General features: G+C 37.4%; 1 protein-coding gene across 4 annotated transcripts in view; it reads right to left on the reverse strand.

Moving 5' to 3' along the window:
* The window catches only part of CFTR (CF transmembrane conductance regulator), a 185811-nt gene that overhangs the window by 51760 nt on the left and 113460 nt on the right, over positions 1 to 20591 (reverse strand). For all 4 annotated transcript variants that reach the window (XR_008296701.1, XM_053218169.1, XM_015067322.3 and 1 more), the window contains 6 exons: positions 17854 to 17891; positions 17136 to 17386; positions 12966 to 13045; positions 7626 to 7776; positions 6252 to 6479; positions 3533 to 3633 (listed from right to left, as the gene is read on the reverse strand). Coding sequence is in view for 3 of the 4 variants with exons in the window: in XM_053218169.1 (XP_053074144.1) it covers positions 3533 to 3633; positions 6252 to 6479; positions 7626 to 7776; positions 12966 to 13045; positions 17136 to 17386; positions 17854 to 17891 (849 nt within the window). In the remaining variant the exon portion in view is untranslated. The remainder of the gene's footprint in view (positions 1 to 3532; positions 3634 to 6251; positions 6480 to 7625; positions 7777 to 12965; positions 13046 to 17135; positions 17387 to 17853; positions 17892 to 20591) is intronic.

The raw sequence follows: 20591 nt of genomic DNA on the forward strand, positions 1-20591 counted from the left end.
GAAACTGTGCTATAAATAGATCAAAGGAAAGAGGTGCTTTAGCTACAGCTCAAACAGAGGTGGTTTTATGATAGGGAGAGAGGTCCCACATAGAAGAGTGAATTACATATTATTGGCCTTTAAATAGGAACAAAGACAGAGGGAAGGTAGAGCATATGAGTAGAGGTATAGTAGGGTGGAGAGAAACAAGGAAATTCTTTCCGGTTGCATCTGTGTTTTTCTATGAAGTTCGTAGCAAGGTCACTGGCTGAGAGTGCAGGTGGTGGAATTATTGGAGCTCCTGAGAAAAGATAAGAAGGTGGGAAAGAACTATCTTAGGGAATATAGTAAAGAGTTTATTAGGAAAATGTAATAAAAGGGCTGTCGGTCAGCTTTGAGTGCTGATAATTGAGATGTGTAGCCAGTCACAAATACAAAGTGACATGAAGTAAGGATAAGGAAGGGTTATCATCCAAATATTACCCTTCCTGGTTGGAAGCTAATAAAAGCTGGGCACCTGGGTGTACTCAACTGATGAGCGGTAAAAGAAAAGTCATTTGCCGCTTTCATGTCTTCATTGTTCTGTTTATGTTTGAATCTGCGCCCATGTCTAAAGTAGGCCAGATGGGTAAATGAAATATTCTTTCAAATACTAAAAAATTAAAGTGTGCATCAAAACATCCTGTTTACTGTGTTTAAACTCAGATCTAAATTTGGTTAAGACACTTAGTAATGTAAAATGAGAATACCCTGAGTTTTTCCTTCAAAGATCACAAGGACCTTCAGTGTTAACATCATATAGATGTGAATTTGAGGGCACAGCTTTCTCCCCTCTTACCCTCAACATATACCAGATGAAAATAAAAAGATCAGTATACAAATTTAGCAGTTGTATAGGTAAAAGCTGTATCATGGGAATTAAAAAGTGGATAAATGCTCATGAGGGCCCAGGAAAGACCATGTATCCTATTTGGCAGGGAAATGAAAACTAACATGATCACTTTGATATTCAAACAAAAGAACATGACTTTTTAAAATGAGATCAAATGTAAACACTGATACTTTTCATAGACTGTATTATAACATAATAGTTCTTGGCAAAGATTCTTTTATGCCGGAAAATGAAAGGCACAATGACACAACACAGGTTACAAAGCCCAGGATGCCCATGCAAAAAACTGGGGAAGTAAAAATACCTTAAAGAAACTTTAATGGACATTGGACAGCAGAATAGAAATGTACCAAAGGTTTCAACATCAGTGTACGGAGGTTGTTTTCTAAACCAAGAAAATTAATACAGCAAAGAGAAAGGAACTGAGCATATACAAGGTAAAGAGATAGTTTTAGACAAAGAGGGGAAGTACATGAGGATATTAACTGTAAAGTCAAAGTTGTGGAAAGTTTGAACAAATAAATAAATGCAAGCACAATATGGATTTACTATTTTCCTGCTATTTCTACAAAAACATTTTTCTTTTTTTTAAGTTTATTTATTTTGAGAGAGAAAGAGAGAGAGAGAGAGAGTGGGGGAGGGGCAGAGAGAGAGAGAGAGAGAGATAGAGAGAGAGAGAGAAAGAGAATCCCAAGCAGACTCCACACTGTCAGCACAGAGCCCGACACAGGGGTCAAACTCAGGAACCACAAGATCATGACCTGAGCCAAAATCAAGAGTCAGACGCTTAACCAACTGAACCACTTAGGCACCCCCGCAGAAGAAACATTTCTAAGTACATTTATGAAACCCAATCCCAAAAGCATAAGAGTTAAGTGAGGAGATAAATGGAGTCAGGAAAAAAGCTGATCAAACTCCAAAAAATAATGTTAAAGGAAAAGAGAGACACCCTACCATAAATCATATTAGGGTTAGATTACATTTTGATAAATTATTAAAATGCTTTGGTTCAATAAAATATTAAGATTCATGGGCAGGAAGAGAGAATGAAAAGGTTTGTTTTTTCCCTAGAGATATTTTGTATGCTGATATTTGTTCTGATAGGAATTGGTTATATAATTTTTATAGCTGAATGATCCTGGGCACACTGGGAACATGGGACCTATCTCAGAGGATGGAAAAGGAACCTAGGCAAAATGTGTAATGATAGTGTTATGTAGTCATTCTCAACGTGGCTCCCTCATCCCTTTGCATATGCAGTAATGGATGACTGATTTGCAATGCTCCAGCCAGACAAATAGAAGTTGATGATGAAGCTACCCTTGAAAATCATGTATTTGTTTTTTAAATTAAAAGTGGGAAGTCCACTTTTCTTCCTTTTTTCTCTCACTCTTGCTGCCATGGGCTATGTGCCCCTGACACAGCATTCATTCAGTTACACACTAGTGTGGGCTCTGCATTGTAAGGAACCAAGACAAATGAAACAACAAAACCAAAACATGGTCTTTAAAAACACTAATAAAGTATATAAATGTATGGGAATACTGATCAAGCAAAAAGAGAGAAAGCAAAAAGAAACACCCTAGGAATGAGAAAGAAGCTATCACTAAAGACTAGAAATTAAAAAAAAAATTACCATCACAAATGTAATGCTAATAAATTGGAAAACCCAATACAGGGAAGGGTTTCTTAAACAAGATACCAAAACATAAAGGGAAAGATTAATGAAATTAACGTCACTGAACTTAAAAGCTTCTTTTCATCAAAAGGCACCATAAGCTAAGCCACTGACTGGAGGACCATGTTTAAAATACACAGAACTGGGGCGCCTGGGTGGCTCAGTCGGTTAAGCGGCCGACTTCGGCTCAGGTCACGGTCTCGCAGTTCGTGAGTTCAAGCCCCGCGTCAGGCTCTGTGCTGACAGCTCAGAGCCTGGAGCCTGTTTCAGATTCTGTGTCTCCCTCTCTCTCTCTGACCCTCCCCCGTTCATGCTCTGTCTCTCTCTGTCTCAAAAATAAATAAATGTTAAAAAAATAAATTAATTAAAAAAATAAAATAAAATACACAGAACTGACAACCCAGAATTCAAAACTTCTGTAAGTCAATTAAGAAAAAAACTCCCACTACTGGAAAAACGGGCAATTGGTAGAAACAAGCAAAGCACACAAGAGGAAGTCCAAATGGTCAATAAATATGTATTACGCAGCCTCATCTCCTTAGTAATCACTTCACATCCATCTGATTGCCAAAATTAAAAGGTCTGACAAGCTCATGTGTTGCTGAAACTCCAGACCTATGAGAATTCTTACACTCTCTTGATAGGAGTATAAACGGATATAAGATACTTGAGAACAGCTGGGTACCATATGGTAAAGCTGAATGTGGGTAAATTCTGTGACCCAGTAATATCACTCCTGAGTATCTGTCCTAGAAAAATCCTGAACAAGGAGACTGTAGAGTAATGTTCACTTTAACACTAGATCCTGACTGTGGTTGTGTATGCGGAGGAAAGAAGACCTACACAGTAGCCTTCAATTTATCTGTAATGTTTTATTCCTTAAGCTTGGGGGTGGGTATATATAGTTGTCCCTTATGTTATTACCTATACTTTTTGGTTTGTCCAAATTTTTTCACCAAAGTTAAAAAGTAATAGTTACTTACCAAGCTGTCCACATCTATGCTGGAGTTTACAGCCCACTGCAATGTACCCATGATATTCATGGCTAGAGTTAGAATAATACCAACTGTTCCTTCTCCATCACCTATAGGTGGAAAGAAAAGATACAAACAAACTTTATGTTCTTTCTCTCCTCTGTGAGCCACTTTAGAGCATACGTCATGTTAAAAGTTCTATTTCAATTTTGTGCTAATTTTAACCATCCTTCATCTCAGGTCACCACAGCATCTACCACTAGTAATAATGCCCTGCCTATAGTTAAGCATTCAACCAATGTTTTAAATTAAAGAGTGATTGAATATTAGTAAGGAGTTTCCCTTTTAAAACAATACTTCAGATATTGAAGGGGCTTCTAGTATTGGGTAAACAGCATGGTTTTCTCTTTTTACTACTTCTCTGTAAGTAATAAAACCTCCAAAGACCAGGATGGACAATGCAAAAAAGACCTCTTATGTCTGGATGAGCTCCTCCACAGAGAAGTCAAAAGCAGGAGACAGGGGTGTCTAAGCAGCATCCACAAGATGTTTGGATATGTCTTCTGCCTTCGCGAGGAGGGCTTTCTCTGCTAATCAGATGTTTTGGGGGAGAAAGTGAACTTAGAGAGTTTGATGAGGAAGTCAAAACTCATGGGTCTGCCATTAGGAAAGAGAGAAAACTGACTTTTATGTTTTTTTTTTAAAAATGACTATTTCACCCAGGAAGAACAATACTTAAGTGTTGAATTAGAATAAATAGTTTTCAGGGCTGGAGGGGACCACTAATATATGGCCATAAAAATTTTCTAACGGGAAAGTTTTTAAATTATTAAAACTTTAGGTTATCAAATTTCAGTTAAGAGTCAGTCCTGGCATCTATAATGTGGGATAAAATTGTCACTGGGTTCTAAAATGGGGAAAAATAATTTGTCCTATTATTATTAATTGAAATTTTTTCTTCCATATATCCTCTGACAGAAGACAAACCATAGATAGTAGGTATGTGCTTCTAATACTAAATCATTTATTCTAAATAGGTAAGATTTATTGGGGCCCCAAATATTACTCATTCTAAAGGTTAAGATGAGAATAAGATAAAATTTTAATAATAACAAAAATAAGATTTAGGGCTATTTACTAGGGAACAGGCACTATACTGTTTTGCACAAATTATCACATTTAATGCACATGGGAAACTATAGGATAGGTACTATATTCTGTATATTTACATATGAGGACAATGAGGACCTTAGAGAAACTAACTAATATGTACAAGTTACCAAAGCTGAAGACCAGTAGAGGCTGGGCTGGTATTAGTCATGTGGCTAACACTCACACTAGCTGGGAATCAGATTTCGCTGATAGGTCCTGAACTAAACTGATCTGTAAATGCTTTGACTACTAACCCCTAGTATATCAGGACTTAATCAGATCCTTAACCACTATTTCATAGCATATGACATATCAGTTTGAACTCATTGTTAACAGATCTTTGTTCATTCAGCCCTCTCTGATCCTGTTTCAAATAACCTGAAGGAAAAATTTTACAATTCTGAACGTAAGAAGAGAAACTTTACTAAGGATTGAGTTCATTTGCCTGCCCATATATTCATTTCATAGAACCACTTCCCGCTGCTCTAGCTGACAGAACAATGAATGTGGGGAACCCACTACCCTCACAGAGTCACGATGAGCCTGCTTTCTGTTCTCTCCAGTACTTTATACCTAGACAGAGGCACTCTGCTGTTAACTCAAGGGGCCTAATGAAGAGGCCACAGAGAGTCAGAAAGATGGGAAAACCAGTCTTCAGAGAGAGAGAAATGGATGAAGTAGCCACAGAAAGGATGGGGCGCAAGCAGCATCTGGCCTCAAGAGATGAGAACAAGAGCTGAGGCTCACTCTCCACGCCTACTCCGCTTCCTCTGGAGACCCAGCCTGCCTCCTGCCCCGGGCTCCGAGAGGCACTCCTGTGACACCAGCATGCTACTCATTTTGTCTGAGAAGGATTCTATCCTTGTAACCGAGCAAGCCCTCAGAGCTGGCAGTTGCTGTGAATCTGTGTCTACTGTCACAGGTGTAAACTATTTCAAGACTTCTAGCTCAGTAATTCAACTTCTTAAATTAGAAGAACTCATTTGTCTACATAGAGTTTCATTTTACTTACAGTGAAAGGTTTTCTGGTTTTCACCCAAAGATGTTAAAATTCAGGACACTTATATTTTTAAAAATATGGTACTTCTGTCTAAGTTATTTCATGTCTATGGTAGTTTTTCATCTTGTAAAATTCACATAAGGATAGTGAATTGTACCAACTGGTGGTTAAAAAAAAGTTTACCAGGGAGGGGGGTTTTATATGTGTGTATAAATGGGAATGTTTCTTTTCCTGTATTCAGAGAGCTCTTGAATAAATGAGATCTATTACTGTTGAAGCCAGGATGCTTTACCAATATGAGAGTCAAAAGACAATATTTTTCTTTCAGTCATAGATTTGTTATCTGACACTCTCAGTGTCTGTTGTTCCCAAACTGTAAAGCTGAGATAATACTATACACAGCTCTAAATCAAAGAAGTCATTTGTTCAACAATCAATGAATTTTTGGATTAATAAACTGTCTCCCAAATCTATTTAAAGATATCTAAAATGTTTAACCAATAAGAATGTAGCATTTTGGGGTTGACAAAGCTTTAAATTAAATGGTCAGCTAAGAAGTTAACAAGTTCCTATTACCTGTTGTTAAAATGGAAATGAAGGTGACAGCAATGAAGAATATGACAAAAATTATTTCCATTCTCATTTGGAACCAGCGCAGTGTTGACAGGTACAAGAACCAGTTGGCGGTATGTAAGTTCAGCGCTTTGTGAAACAAAGTTTCAAAGTAAGGCTGACGTCCAAAGGCCCGAAGTGTCCATAGTCCTTTTAAGCTTGTAACAAGATGAGTGAAAATTGGACTCCTGCCTGTGAAATATTCCCATAGAAAACATGGCAAATCATGTCGCTACATAATGCAAATTCTTACTACCATGCACCTGAAAAAGATTAGCTTCAAAGAGAGTAATCATTGGTCAGATATCATGGGTTAGAGGTTTTTCACATTGGTACCATTCTTTGAATAGATGCAATTTGTTACTTTTTGAAAGAGAGAGGGAGAGAGAGCATGTGCACAAGTGTCTGCACACAAGTTGGGGAGGGGCAGAGGGGGAGGTAGAGAAAGAGAGAGAGAATGAGAGAGAGAGACTGTCTTAAGCATTCTCAGTGCTCAGCGCAGAGCCTGACACAAGACACAGAGCTCAACCTCAGGAACCTGAGTTGAAATCAAGTTGGACACTTAACCTACTGAGCTACCCAGGCACCCCTGGTATTTTTTTAAAAATGAATTACCCTCCTTTTCTACTTGGCTACCATAGATGGGAACTCATTATAAAATCAATGCCATTTTTATTCATATTTCTTGACCGCCACTGGACATTTTTTTTCTAGCTAATCCTAAATTGATCACTGCTGAGAGAAAATGTTTTTCTTTCAAAACAATTTATTCAAGTTCATGTGACTTCATTTAGATATTAACCTTCAATAGAAACACACTGGGTATTTAACCCTGAAAATGTACCAGCACTGAAGCTGTTACTGAAAAATGTGCTTCCCAAATAGCTCAAGCAGTGCTCGGGGGCAGACAAAAACGTAGACCCCAGGAGGAAAGGAAGGGTGTCTGAAAACAGGCCAGACAGAAATATTTTGTCCAGTATGCTCTGGGAAGCCAGACAAACCTTCAGTAATAATAGTAGCACTATCATTTTAAAATTTAATTTATATAAGAAAATTACAAATGAATATCCTATACTACAACCCTTCTAAGGCTCTATGCACCTGCTTTAAAAAGAAAATGAAGTCACTCGGTCATTAATGGACAAAAACAACCTATGTGTGCTATGTAATTTACTGTGTCCTTTTACATATCCATACGTTTTTAAAACTCACTGTTACACAATGCAAGAGTTTAAAAGCAGGACAAAAAAGTTGGCAAAGTAGGTGAATGATAGAGAATCACAAATAGCTTTGTGGTCATTTTCCACAATGGTGAGCATTGTACGCACAGCATCATACCTTCAGATTCCAGTTGTTTGAGTTGCTGCGAGGTGTGGAGGAAGTAGGCCCTCAATATAACAAAAGCTGCTATCACCGGCACCGTTGCTAGGAAGATGTAGGGTTGTAAAACCGAGACTACGGCCACGGCTCCAACCACAATCAGTAACAACTGTAGGATCAGAGAGAGCACGTTGGTGAGTAAATGTTCTCATGTTGCAAAGCGCACAAGGTATGTCACAGATACGTTGGGAAAGAAGATCGTCACACTCTGTTCCATTCTTAACAAGGGCAGGTATCTTCCTAGGAGGAAGGCAGCCACTTCAAAGTAAGATTTTCATAAGTTCTATCAAAATACAAAATATTGGGCAGGTTATAACACTTCGAAGTTTTGAAAACACGGTGCTCTTGGGTCTCAGGATATTCTCATTTCCTATATGCCTTAAAATGCTCTATGTTAAAAAAATTTTAGATGAATATGAATTTTTTTTCTGGTGTGGACTTCTTTTAAAATAATTTTTTAATTCTGAAATAATTTTGGTATAAATGTAAAATTTTAGGATTTATTTTGTTTAGACAATTTCTGAAACTTGGGCATTCATCTTGGAACCTTGTGGGTCACAAAGATTTGGTTTAAGTGAAAGTTTGGTCATTTAGACAAGCTATTTAATTTTTTCTAAACATAGCTGGCTCATGCTTAAGATTTTTAAAAATTATATTTAATAGATTTTACTCCCCTTCCCAACTTTCCTATTCTCATTCCTTAAAATAATTGGAGATGACCTATAAAGGCTCAAGTAAAGGTTTTTGGGATATGGCTGATTTGATTTTAAAGCAGACATTTTTTCCCATCTCATATGTAGTTGAAATAAACTTTGTATTTCAGTCAAGCCCAAGATCAGAGGTATTTCTTCACACTAACCAAAAGAAACTGGAGCCCTGTTGGCAGTGTCAGAAACAAGCTAACCGTATTGGCAGTTTTTGGAAGCAAGTTATAGGCTTACATTCTATATTTCCACATGATACTAAATCTAAACATTTTATGAAGGAAAAAAAGTATGCTAACATTTGCTCCACAATGACCCATTTGAATAAAGTATAAATAAAGTAATGTTACAACCAGGGTTAAAAAAATAAACTTATTGTAAAATCCGTATGATAATCAGTGAGCCAGTTCTCTACCAACTTCCATGGGTGACACATGCATTTTTCTAGCTGATATCGTGAAATGCACAACATTCTGGTAGATGGCAGTGGGGACAGGAGTGTAGATAAGAGCTGCATAAATCTTTGAACAGGTTGCTATTTTCAAATAAAACTTCAGATGATATCTCAATGATGCCTTTCTAGGGAAAATGCCTCTATGTCTCTATCAGCAATTCTGCCATACCGGCCTCTCACTCATCAACAAATACTCAGATAAATCTTTACTGTGCCAGGCACTAGACCAATTACATATGATGACTCAGGAATCTAAGGAGAGCCCTTCTTATCCATTCTTGCCCTATTACCAGTGCCGCCAGTACAATGAGAAAGCCCCACATGCCCTAGTTACTACCTGACAAGACTCCATCAATGGCAAACTACAGTTTTTACAAAAGACATGTATTTTCCAGAAATAGGATATTGGGAGAGGGGGATCAAGTGTTCCAAGTGTGATTAACTGGGGAATATGGTTTAATTAAAATGGACCATCATATTAAATATCAGTATGTCTAAAAGGGAAGTGTTGTTGCATTGGTGGCATGGAAACATTCAGCTACTCCATGAGGATCGGGGTCTTCTAATTTGTTGTTGGCAGCTGTAAACAGCACTGTGTTCATTTGACCTGTGCTGTTTTTACCATATAATTCCAACTCGGTGGTGTTGGATTGTAATATTAGTTGTAGAAAGTGATCATTTTGTTTTCATGATTGCTGATATGGTAGAGATTCTTAGGAATGAAATGCAACTGTTACAATAGAATATGTAGAATTGGGAAGTCAAACCAACCAAGATATCACGCTGGGTTAGAGAATAATGGAGAAGGTGGGTACAACTGTAAATTATGAAACATTCACAAGATAAATTTCCAGCAATTATAATCATCCAGAATATAGACCAAACTGAGAAATAAGTGAAAAAGAAGTCTAAGCATCGAGAAAAATAATTCTATTTCCTCCATAAAGAGGCCATTCTTAGGTACTAAGGTCAGGAGCTAATACTTTAGCATGTTCAAAACTAAAGGCACTGGTATAATACAGTTGACATTCTCATTACACAAAGAAGCCTTAAATTGTGTCCTAGTTTTTAATTCACAGTAGATAGTCAATGAATCATTTCAGAGCAGGTGCATTAGTGAGAGGGACAACAAAATCAATAGACAGAATTCAAGACAAGGTGAAAATAGGAGCACAGATTTCTAATTTCCAACCATCCTTACACAGATCCTAAACTTCCTCAGGAAAGAAAAAATTCAATAGACTATAAAGACTATAAGGCATCATCCATTCATGGTCCTAGGAAGTGCCCAGCACATTTTCACCCCACCATAAGGAGCTCAAAACCATTCCCGACACTGAAGAGTACATAGCACTGCCTGTGAAACCAGAGCAGATGAGTAAGAATGAAGGATAACTCTGAAATCAGCAGTAAATTAGTAAGCCAGTAAGTAAGTAAATAAACAAATACCTATTTAAAACAAAACTATGAAATGAATACTAGATTTGGAATTTAATTCATAAATGAATTTTTAAGTAAGGGACACATGGGATTAATAAAATGAATGAACGGAAAGAAAAAGATGTGAAAGACACAGAAGAAATCAAAGTAGGAGGACTCAGTGTAATCGCATATTAAGATAAGAGAAAAAGAAACAAATATATAAGGGTTTTGAAGCTTAAAAGAGAAGAATTTGGTATTTTAAAATATATAGGCTTCTGTTTAATGAAAAAATAAGTCATTCACCTAAACATGGAGATAAGTAGGATGTGAAGACATAGTCTTTCTCTGCCTTGTTTGACTTGTTTCTCCTCCTTTGTAAATTCAAAACTAGGAAGGAATTTAAGGTTTCTATGTGTAATGAGAAAATCAAATATATTAAACCAGTGCCTTTAGTTTTACACACAGTTCTAAATTATTAACTCTAAATTATTAGTTCTAAGTTAATCTGATCTCAGTGGAAGGAATGGCCTGAGCAAATTTGTCATGTAACGTCCATTTCCACTATGCCAATCTGAAGCACAGAATTTGAGTACTAAAAGTGACTATCATCAGATTTCTCTACCTCATGTTACAGGTTAGAAACAGAATCCAGATCTTCCATTTTCATTATACAATGTTCCAATCCAGAAAGCAAATTTTCCAGAATGTTATTAAATGTTAGGAAATAGAATAAATAGAAATTAAATTGTTTAAAGGAAATGTACAGGCATGCTTTATCCTGTGCAAAAATCTGTTCCTATAATGTTGTGACTTAAATAAATTTATTTAATGTGAATATAATTAAGTATAACAAAGAACCTCACAATATAGAGGATTTTTTTTATAATAAAACTGTGGTGAATGAATGATTAAAAAACTTTTTTTTTGAAAGAGAGAGCAAGTGTGAGTGGGGCAGAGAGAGAGAAAGAGAGAAGATTCCATGCCCAGTGCAGAGCCCCACGTGGGACATGATCACCACTGTGATATCATGACGTGAGCCAAAATGAAGAGTAAGACACTTACCAACTGAGCCACCCAGGCACCCTTGAGTTTTTAATAAAATCAAAACTAATCAGATTTTTACTGTATTTGACAATCATATGTTATGCTTCCTTAATGTGAAGCCCTCTTATAAATAAAATAGGAAAATTAAATAAATAAAAGAGTCTTGCCTAAGTACTTGTGAAACCACAACTAAGTAACTCCCACATTGGAAACTGAGTGGAAACTATTCACACTGCCATAACAGAAAGGATTTGAGAGTCATCACATGTGTTTAAAAAGTGTTAATTTATAAAATAGGTATTTAAAAACCATTTTTCCCAGAGGATTTCTGAAGTGAGCTTCATACTGATTCAGAAAATAATAAACTACAAAACTAAAAAAATTTATCAAGGGCCAATATTTGTGAATGTTGCAATCATGTCAAAATGCCCAGGTCCAGTTGGTACCTAATTTAACAATATCATATTTGGGGCCAGTCATTTATACACTTACAACAAATAAACAGCATTTAAAGAAAGACACGGGAAATGCTCCTTCAAATGCATGAACCCAAAGCACTGATTAAAGAATTCCAGCAGCTGCTGATGAGTTATTTCCCCAAACAAAGTAACTGCAGGAAATCCAATATGCTAAAGTTCACATGGAACAGTTAATGTATTTAATTGTGCCAATCATTTCAGATGAGGCAAACTGACAACCTGGTTTTTCTGTACCTGCCAATGTCAGTTGTGTATACACACAAGTGTGGTAGCCCTTTTTTCGTTTTATAGGCCCTTTCAAATAAAGTGTTATTATTGGGGGAAGAGGGCGAAAGGGGTGTAGGGAGAGAATGACTCATCCTAAGATGGGCTGCAATGTTCTAGTTGTCTCTCCAAGGAGATCACTGAGACTGGCATTTGCTTGACCTAAGACAGACAGGAAGCTGTTTTCAAACCTGGTCCAATAGCCAAAGTCATTAACTCACAACTCTCCTTAAGTCCTGCCACTTATGGAATCCTAATGTGCATCCCCTAGGTCTAGGTCACCTTTATCTCCCTCTCCTCCTTTCTTCGCATTCTCACCTCCAGTCAATCACCCCACCACTAGGACACATGTTCAGAGCCAGGCTACCTGCTCTGGTGGCCTCTTCAGATCTGTCACCCAGGAATAGTCCTCACTAGTCCTGGATTTTTCTTTCCCCTCGCCCCTGCTTGAAAGTGTATCTGTCCCTGTATTACTGTTCTTACTGTGAGGTTGCTGGCTAGCTAACCTGGGCCAACGTGTTCCTGGATAAGATTGGTTGAAACTGTAGCCCATCAAGGAATAGATCTTCATTTTTCACATGGGCCCTTTGGAGGTAGGTGATTTACATCAAACAGTAATGCCAATGTCAGAAATGTCATACTGTGGACAGTGATTTGGGGACAGATGCTCTATTATACCTTTCAAACCATTCCCAAGTAGATAGCTATTACATCTAAATGTGGAATTGCCTTAGGTTTAGGTCAAATAAACAGTTCTGACTTATCACTGAATTTACTAAATTTATGCCTATTTTGAAGACTTTTGATATTAACAAAATTTATATAATAGACAGGACTTCAACTCTCAATCAAATGAAAATAAAACTTACCTCTTTTTCTAATCATTTTTGAAAGTACAACAAACGTAAAGATACTAATTATTTTTACAAACCTGGATGAAGTCAAATATGGTAAGAGGCAGAAGATCATCCAAAATTGCTATATCTTTGGAGAATCTATTAAGAATCCCACCTATAATATAAAAGAAGATAGATTCCTCAAAAAATAGTAATCTCAAAAGGACAACAATATTTGATAAGTTTGGATCATAGCAGAAGCATTCAAAAGTCAAATAAGAATTAGCATGTAATAAGATAAATAAGGTCTTAGAAAATTTTAGTGTTGTACAAAGATTCTAAGCAACTGTATTCAAGTGATGGTCTCGTACTTTTAAACCTTTATAAAATATAGCTTCCTGTAAGATTCATTCTACTACTATCTTACACTTGCATGCTTGAATTTAATGATAATTTACTGGATTTGTTATCGTATTCCATCTGTATTCCATAATGCATGGCTCTCCCTCTCCTCTGACTGGTATACCTTCCTGACACACCTCTTTAGAACCCATAGCTACTGTTAATTTCTGCCTGCCCGTTATGTGGACCTCCTTTGCCATGCTTGCTCTTTCTACCCTCTTCATTGGCAATCTAAGCTTCAGCCTGTCTTCTGAATTCCAGACTCATGTTTGTAAGTCTGATAATGTTTTCCTTCAATGAAAATAAGTTATGTATGGAGTGTTTACTCTATGTCAGGCATAATGCTAGGCACTGAGATAACAGAGGTGAATAAGATGAGCTCCTTGCCTTTAAGGAATTCATTTTCTAGCGGGAGTTAAAGACATAATTTGATAAAACATAATATTGTACAATGTGATATTGAATCTTATCATTCAGCCCCCTGCCCCCACCATTAACTGTAAGATAGAGTCTAAAACTCTTAGTTTAATATTTAATGCCTTCCATAATCTGGCCTTAAACCACCTACCAAATATAGGCTTCCTCTACACAAACATTCTGTTTATCCATTAAATTGGTCTATTCTTTATGCTCTACACTTTCCTAGCTCCCTGCCTTTTCCATATAGTTCCCTTTGCCTGAAAACCTTTCCCCTCATCTCTACTCATCAAAATCTATGTCTCCTTCCTGGCCTAATTCAAATGTCTCGCCGACAAGGAGGCATCAATGTTTGCACCAGTTCAAGCAAATCTCTTTCTCCTCTGGACATACCTAATACCTTTAATATATTTTGTCAGGAAGTCTGTTGTAATGACTATATCCACATCTTGTATCACAGTCACTTGTTCATGTCTTACCTCTATTTCTCGATTGTAAATTGTTAGAGGTCAATGGGACCGTGGCACACTTAGTTTGTATCCCTCACAGCCCTCATCAAAAAGTCTTATATGTAGGAATTATTCAATGAATATTTATTGATTTAAGGCACTATCACTAGCCTTTAACAATAATATGTTCTTTAGCATATTTAATCAAACATATTTGTATATCTTTCCATAAATAAAGAATTGAAAAAAAGTCTATGGATTTATACTGTTTAGAAAATGAAAGTTCACTTTGGTGAAAAGAATATCATTCTGGTGCTTACTGTATTTCAAATGGTAGTGTTCCATCAAAGTTATCAATTCACATTTTCATCTATTCAACATAGTCTACTGAGCACCTACTACGTGTCCATGTGTCTTAAGGTTGTTTAAATAGTGACATAGAAAAATTGGGTAAGGAGTCAAAATCAAGGTCAATGTACAATTGGAGAGGGCACATGTGGGAGAAACTCAAGTGCACATACAAGGCATAGAAGCATCAGTTGCTGCCCAGTATAGCAGAGATATTTAGGCAAAATAATGAGAACAAGTGAATCATAAGTCAGTTATAGTAATGGTTTTTAAAAGAAAGCGTAATCCTTGCATAGAGAAATGGGGGGGGGTGGAAAAAGAACATCTAGATGTTGTAAGATCATTTTGTTACTTCTTATGCATCCTGTTCTCCTGTCTTGGTAAATAAGACAAATTAGAAAATGAAATGAAATACCATGTGACTTCACTCATATGTAGAATTTAAAAGGCAAAACAAACTAACATGGGGGGAGAAAAGAGAGACAAACCAAGAAATAGACTCTTAATTATAGGGAACAAACTGATGATATGAGAGGGGAGGTCAGGGGTGGGATGGGTTAAATGGGTGATGGACCTTAAGGAGCGTTCTTCCTATGATGAGCAATGGGTGTTATATGTAAGTGATGAATCACTAAATTCTACACCTAAAACTAATATCACACTGTATGTTAACTAATTGGAATTCACATAAAAACTTGGAAGTAAAAAAAGAAAAAAAAGAAAATGAAATAAATGAGGGGGGCCTGGCTGACTCAAGTTCGTGGAGTGTGCAACTCTTGATCTCCAGGTTGTGGGTTTGAGCCCCACACTGGGTGCAGAGATTTCTTAAAACTAACCAAATCTTAAAAAAAATAAAAGAAAATGAGGGGTGCCAGGGTGGCTCAGTCGGTTAAGCACTGACTTCAGCTCAGGTCATGATCTCATGGTTTGTGAGTTCCAGCCCTGCGTAGGGCTCTATGCTGACAGCTCAGAGCCTGGTGCCTGCTTTGGATTCTATGTCTCCCTCTCTCTCTGCTCCCTCCCCTGCTCATGCTCTGTCTCTCTCTCTCAAAAATAAACATTTTTTAAAAAGGCATTAAAAAAACAAAATGAAATTAATGGTAATCATTTAAATATGAAATAGAGAAGGTTCAAGACCAACTGTGAGCAGTGTATAAAGGAATGAGGAGCCCTGGAAAGTAAAGACATGAAAAGGAAAGTGCACCCCCTATGGGAACAAGGCCCCATAGAAAGGAACAACATTAGAGACCTAACATTTATTTCACATTGGCTCTATAAAGACAAGTAGGTTGCCTTGTTTAATTCTCATAATGATCCTCTGAGATAATTATTCTTTTCTCCATTTCACATTGTGGAGACAAGGCTCAGAAGAGCAACAAGCCTATGTTTATCACTCGTATGGGGCCAAGCCAATGCCTATGGCTTGGAGCCAATGCTCCATTACATCTCACCATCCAATTCTGACTGCTGGAAACTGGGGCAAATTTTCTAACTTCTCTGGGTTTCAGTTTTTCTATAAAAAGGTGAAATTATTGAATCAAGGTAATTTGACATTCTCTTTTACCTCAAAAATTTCTTAGCTCTAAAACAGGATAACGATGAATATACTCAAATGAGTCAAGGCTTTAGTGACACACAAAGACTTCAAAATAAATAGAAAGAAGATCTTTCTGAATACTGACACTGACATTTTGTTACCCAGATAAAAATGATATATATTTATTATCTTGAGATCTTTAGATAGAAATCACTCTAAAAATCTCAATCTTGGAACTTATTATTTGCTTTATAATTAAATATTTCTGTGTCTACCTCCTCTCCCTTGTCTGTGAGTTTTTCCAAGTCAAAAACTGTACCTTTTGCATCTTTTCATGCCAACCTCTGGCTTAGTGCCACACAAAGTAAGTTCTCCATAACCTTTCATATTTACCTTTTTCTTTTGATGAGAACATTTAAGTTTTACTCTTAGCAAATTTCAATTATATAATACAGTGTTTTCAATTACAGTCACCATGTTATACACCCTAGTTCCTCAGACCTTATTCATCTTATAACTGAAAGCTGTGCCCTTTTACCAACCTCTATAATCGTGCAAAAATATTTTACAAATACATTTGGGATTTATTCCTCTCCCACCCACCACCAAAAACAAAACAAACAAAAATAACCCAAAACGTTGGAATAAATTTATTTGATCATCTTTGAATAGTTACATGAAACTAGATTATTCTGTCCCCATCAAGAAACTTCATCAGTAAAAGAATTTTCTATTTTCCTTGGTCACTTCAAATCTGCTTCTCTTTTAAACAATACTATACATTGGCAACGAGATACCTGAAAAAGGGCTAGAGCAAATATCTGAATAGAAAAGGACAACAAACCCAGAAAGGCCTGTTTCTGTTGCTACACTCTCAGCAGCATCACGGTCTAACAAACTAAGCTACTCTAATCAGCTAAGACAGAAACATGGAGCAATAATGTCTGGTAGCCTACAATTTCTAGGAAATGTGCATGCGGGTCATAAGGAAGTTCAACAAAGGGCAGATGCTTCCATCAAAAGCCAATGCTACCACTAAAAAAAACCCAAGGAAACTGTAGGACCTTTTGCTTGTGGATCAGCAGTTTCATTTTGTATACCTAGTCAAATACCTGCTTTCAACGTGTTGAGGGTTGACACAGGTGCTTGAAGAACAGAATGTAACATTTTGTGGTGTAAAATTTTCGACACTGTGATTAGAGTATGCACCAGTGGTAAACCTCTGAAGAATCCCAGAGCAAGCAAAGTGTCAGCTACTCCCACATAAATATAAAAGACATAATATGTGCTGGTATTGGTGAAGATCACTGCGTAACTGCTATTTATACTCTTAGTACTATTCCCTTTGTCTTGAGAAGGCATTCTGCAAAGCAAAAAGAAATTGTTATTTGGCAACCAAACTTTCCTGCTGGATTTCCAATACATGTAAACAAAACTGAACTTGAGTCTGAAGAAACACAACATATTTCATTAGCATTAAGTTATGCCTTTAATCTCACGGACTCACTACTGCAGCAAAGTAGTCAGTTTTTTCACCATTGAAAGAGATAGGATTGTTATTACACAGTCAGAAAAAATACCAAATGTAAAATGCTGTTTTCAATATTTTTATTGCATTTTATGGAAACTAAACACAACTAAATCCTTTAGGAACTGACAAACAGCTGCAGAAACAGCACATGCTCACAATTTTAAACAAGAGAACTTAATTTTCCATTTCTATAATACTATGGGGAAATGAACTTTTATTCATTATTCAATATTCTTTAATAACATCCAAATAATCAATAGAAACAAAATATAATCTGCAATAGAACATGAAATACTCACTGTCTAAGCAGCCACAACACAACCAAAGAAACAGCCACCTGGAATAAAACAATACACACTTAATTTTTTCCCGACATCTCTACCTATTCATCCCAGACCCAGCTCTAATTCCACCATGACAAACAGCAAAATACACAATTTCTTTTTCCTTTCCTTTGCTTTCCTGGGTCCAGCAGCTGTAATAATTGTCCTAAAAATCATCCTTTGTGGTGAAAACATGTTAAGTTAGTGGAATTCAAATTTCACTGCATTAAACACTTTGCCATTTCTCTCTCATTCAACAGAAACTATTCATTGAATCTCACAGGAGAGCAAAATTTAATCTTTTAAATAATAAACTTTGTTCTAGGGATCCTGGGAAGATGGCGGAGTAGGAGGACGCTGGGCTCACCGCCTCCTGCTGATCACTTAGAGTCCACCTACACCTACCTAAATAACCCAGAAAACCGCCAGAAGATTAGCAGAACGGAGTCTCTGGAGCCAAGCGCAGACGAGAGGCCCACGGAAGAGGGGCCCCTCCCAAAGCGGATCTCCGAAGGAAAAGTGAGCTGAGCCTGCCCCTCCCGCCCCTGTGCACCTTGCCAATCCACCCCAGCTAATACGCCAGATCCCCAGCACCACAAGCCTGGCAGTGTGCAAGTAGCCCAGACAGGCCACACTACCCCACAGTGAATCCTGCCCCTAGGAGAGGGGAAGAGAAGGCACACACCAGTCTGACTGTGGCCCCAGCGGTGGGCTGGGGGCAGACATCAGATCTGACTGCAGCCCCGCCCACCAACGCAAGTTATTCAAGACAGCACAGGGGAAGGGCCCCCCAGTCCCCCACCACTCCAGGGACTATCCAAAATGACGAAACGGAAAATTCCCCTCAGAAAAATGTCCAGGAAATGACAACAGCTAACGAACTGATCAAAAAGGATTGAAACAATATAACAGAAGGTGAATTTAGAATAATAGTCATAAAATTAATCGCTGGGCTTGAAAACAGTATACAGGCCACCAGAGAATCTCTTGCTACAGAGATCAAAGGACTAAGGAACAGCCAGGAGAGCTAAAAAATGCTATCAACGAGTTGCAAAATAAAATGGAGACAACTACGGCTCGGATTGAAGAGGCAGAGGAGAGACTAGGTGAACTAGGAGATAAAATTATGGAAAAAGAAGAAGCTGAGAAAAAGAGAGATGAAGAAATCCAGGAGTATGAGGGGAAAATTAGAGAACTAAGTGATGCACTAAAGAGAAATAATATATGCATAATTGGTATTCCAGAGGAGGAAGAAGAGAGGGAAAGGTGCTGAAGGTGTACTTGAAGAAATAATAGCTGAGAACTTCCCGGATCTGGGGAAGGAAAAAGGCATTGAAATCCAAGAGGCACAGAGAACTCCCTTCAGACGTAACTTGAATCGATCTCCTGCAGGACATATCATAGTGAAACTGGCAAAATACAAGGATAAAGAGAAAATTCTGAAAGCAGCTAGAGATAAACGTGCTCTAACATATAAAGGGACACCTATAAGACTCGTGACTGATCTCTCTTTTGAAACTTGGCAAGCCAGAAAGGAATGGCAGGAGATCTTCAATGTGTTGAACAGAAAAAATATGCAGCCGAGAATCCTTTATCCAGCAAGTCTGTCATTTAGAATAGAAGGAGAGATAAAGATCTTCCCAAACAAAAACTGAAGGAATTCGTCACCACTAAACCAGCCCTACAAGAGATCCTAAGGGGGATCCTGTGAGACAAAGTACCAGAGACACCGCTACAAGCATGAAACCTACAGACATCACAATGACTCTAAACCCATACCTTTCTATAATAACACTGAATGTAAATGGACTAAATGTGCCAACCAAAAGACACAGGGTATCAGAATGGATAAAAAAACAAGACCCATCTATTTGCTGTCTACAAGAGACTCATTTCACACATGAGGACACCTTCAGATTGAGAGTGAGGGGATGGAGAACTATCTACCATGCCACTGGAAGTCAAAAGAAAGCTGGAGTAGCTATACTTATATCAGACAAACTAAACTTTAAATTAAAGGCTGTAACAAGAGATGAAGAACGGCATTATATAATAATCACAGGGTCTATCCATCAGGAAGAGCTAACAATTATAAATGTCTATGCGCCAAATACAGGAGCCCCCAAATATATACATTAACTCACAAACATAAGCAACCTTATTGATAAGAATGTGGTAATTGCAGGGGACTTTAACACTCCACTTACAGAAATGGATAGATCATCTAGACACATGGTCAATAAAGAAACAAGGGCCCTGAATGCTACATTGGATCAGATGGACTTGACAGATATATTTAGAACTCTGCATCCCAAAGCAACAGAATATACTTTCTTCTCGAGTGCACATGGAACATACTCCATGATAGATCACATACTGGGTCACAAAGCAGCCCTTCATAAGTATACAAGAATTGAAATCATACCATGCATACTTTCAGACCACAATGCTATGAAGCTTGAAATCAACCACAGGAAAAAGTCTGGAAAACCTCCAAAAGGATGGAGGTTAAAGAACACCCTACTAAAGAATGAGTGGGTCAACCAGGCAATTAGACAAGAAATTTAAAAATATATGGAAACAAATGAAAATGAAAATACAACAATCCAAACGCTTTGGGATGCAGCAAAGGCAGTCCTGAGAGGAAAATACATTGCAATCCAGGCCTATCTCAAGAAACAAGAAAAATCCCAAATAAAAAATCTAACAGCACA

This window comes from Acinonyx jubatus, chromosome A2 (genome assembly GCF_027475565.1).
Source record: "Acinonyx jubatus isolate Ajub_Pintada_27869175 chromosome A2, VMU_Ajub_asm_v1.0, whole genome shotgun sequence".
In the NCBI taxonomy this organism is placed as follows: domain Eukaryota; kingdom Metazoa; phylum Chordata; class Mammalia; order Carnivora; family Felidae; genus Acinonyx; species Acinonyx jubatus.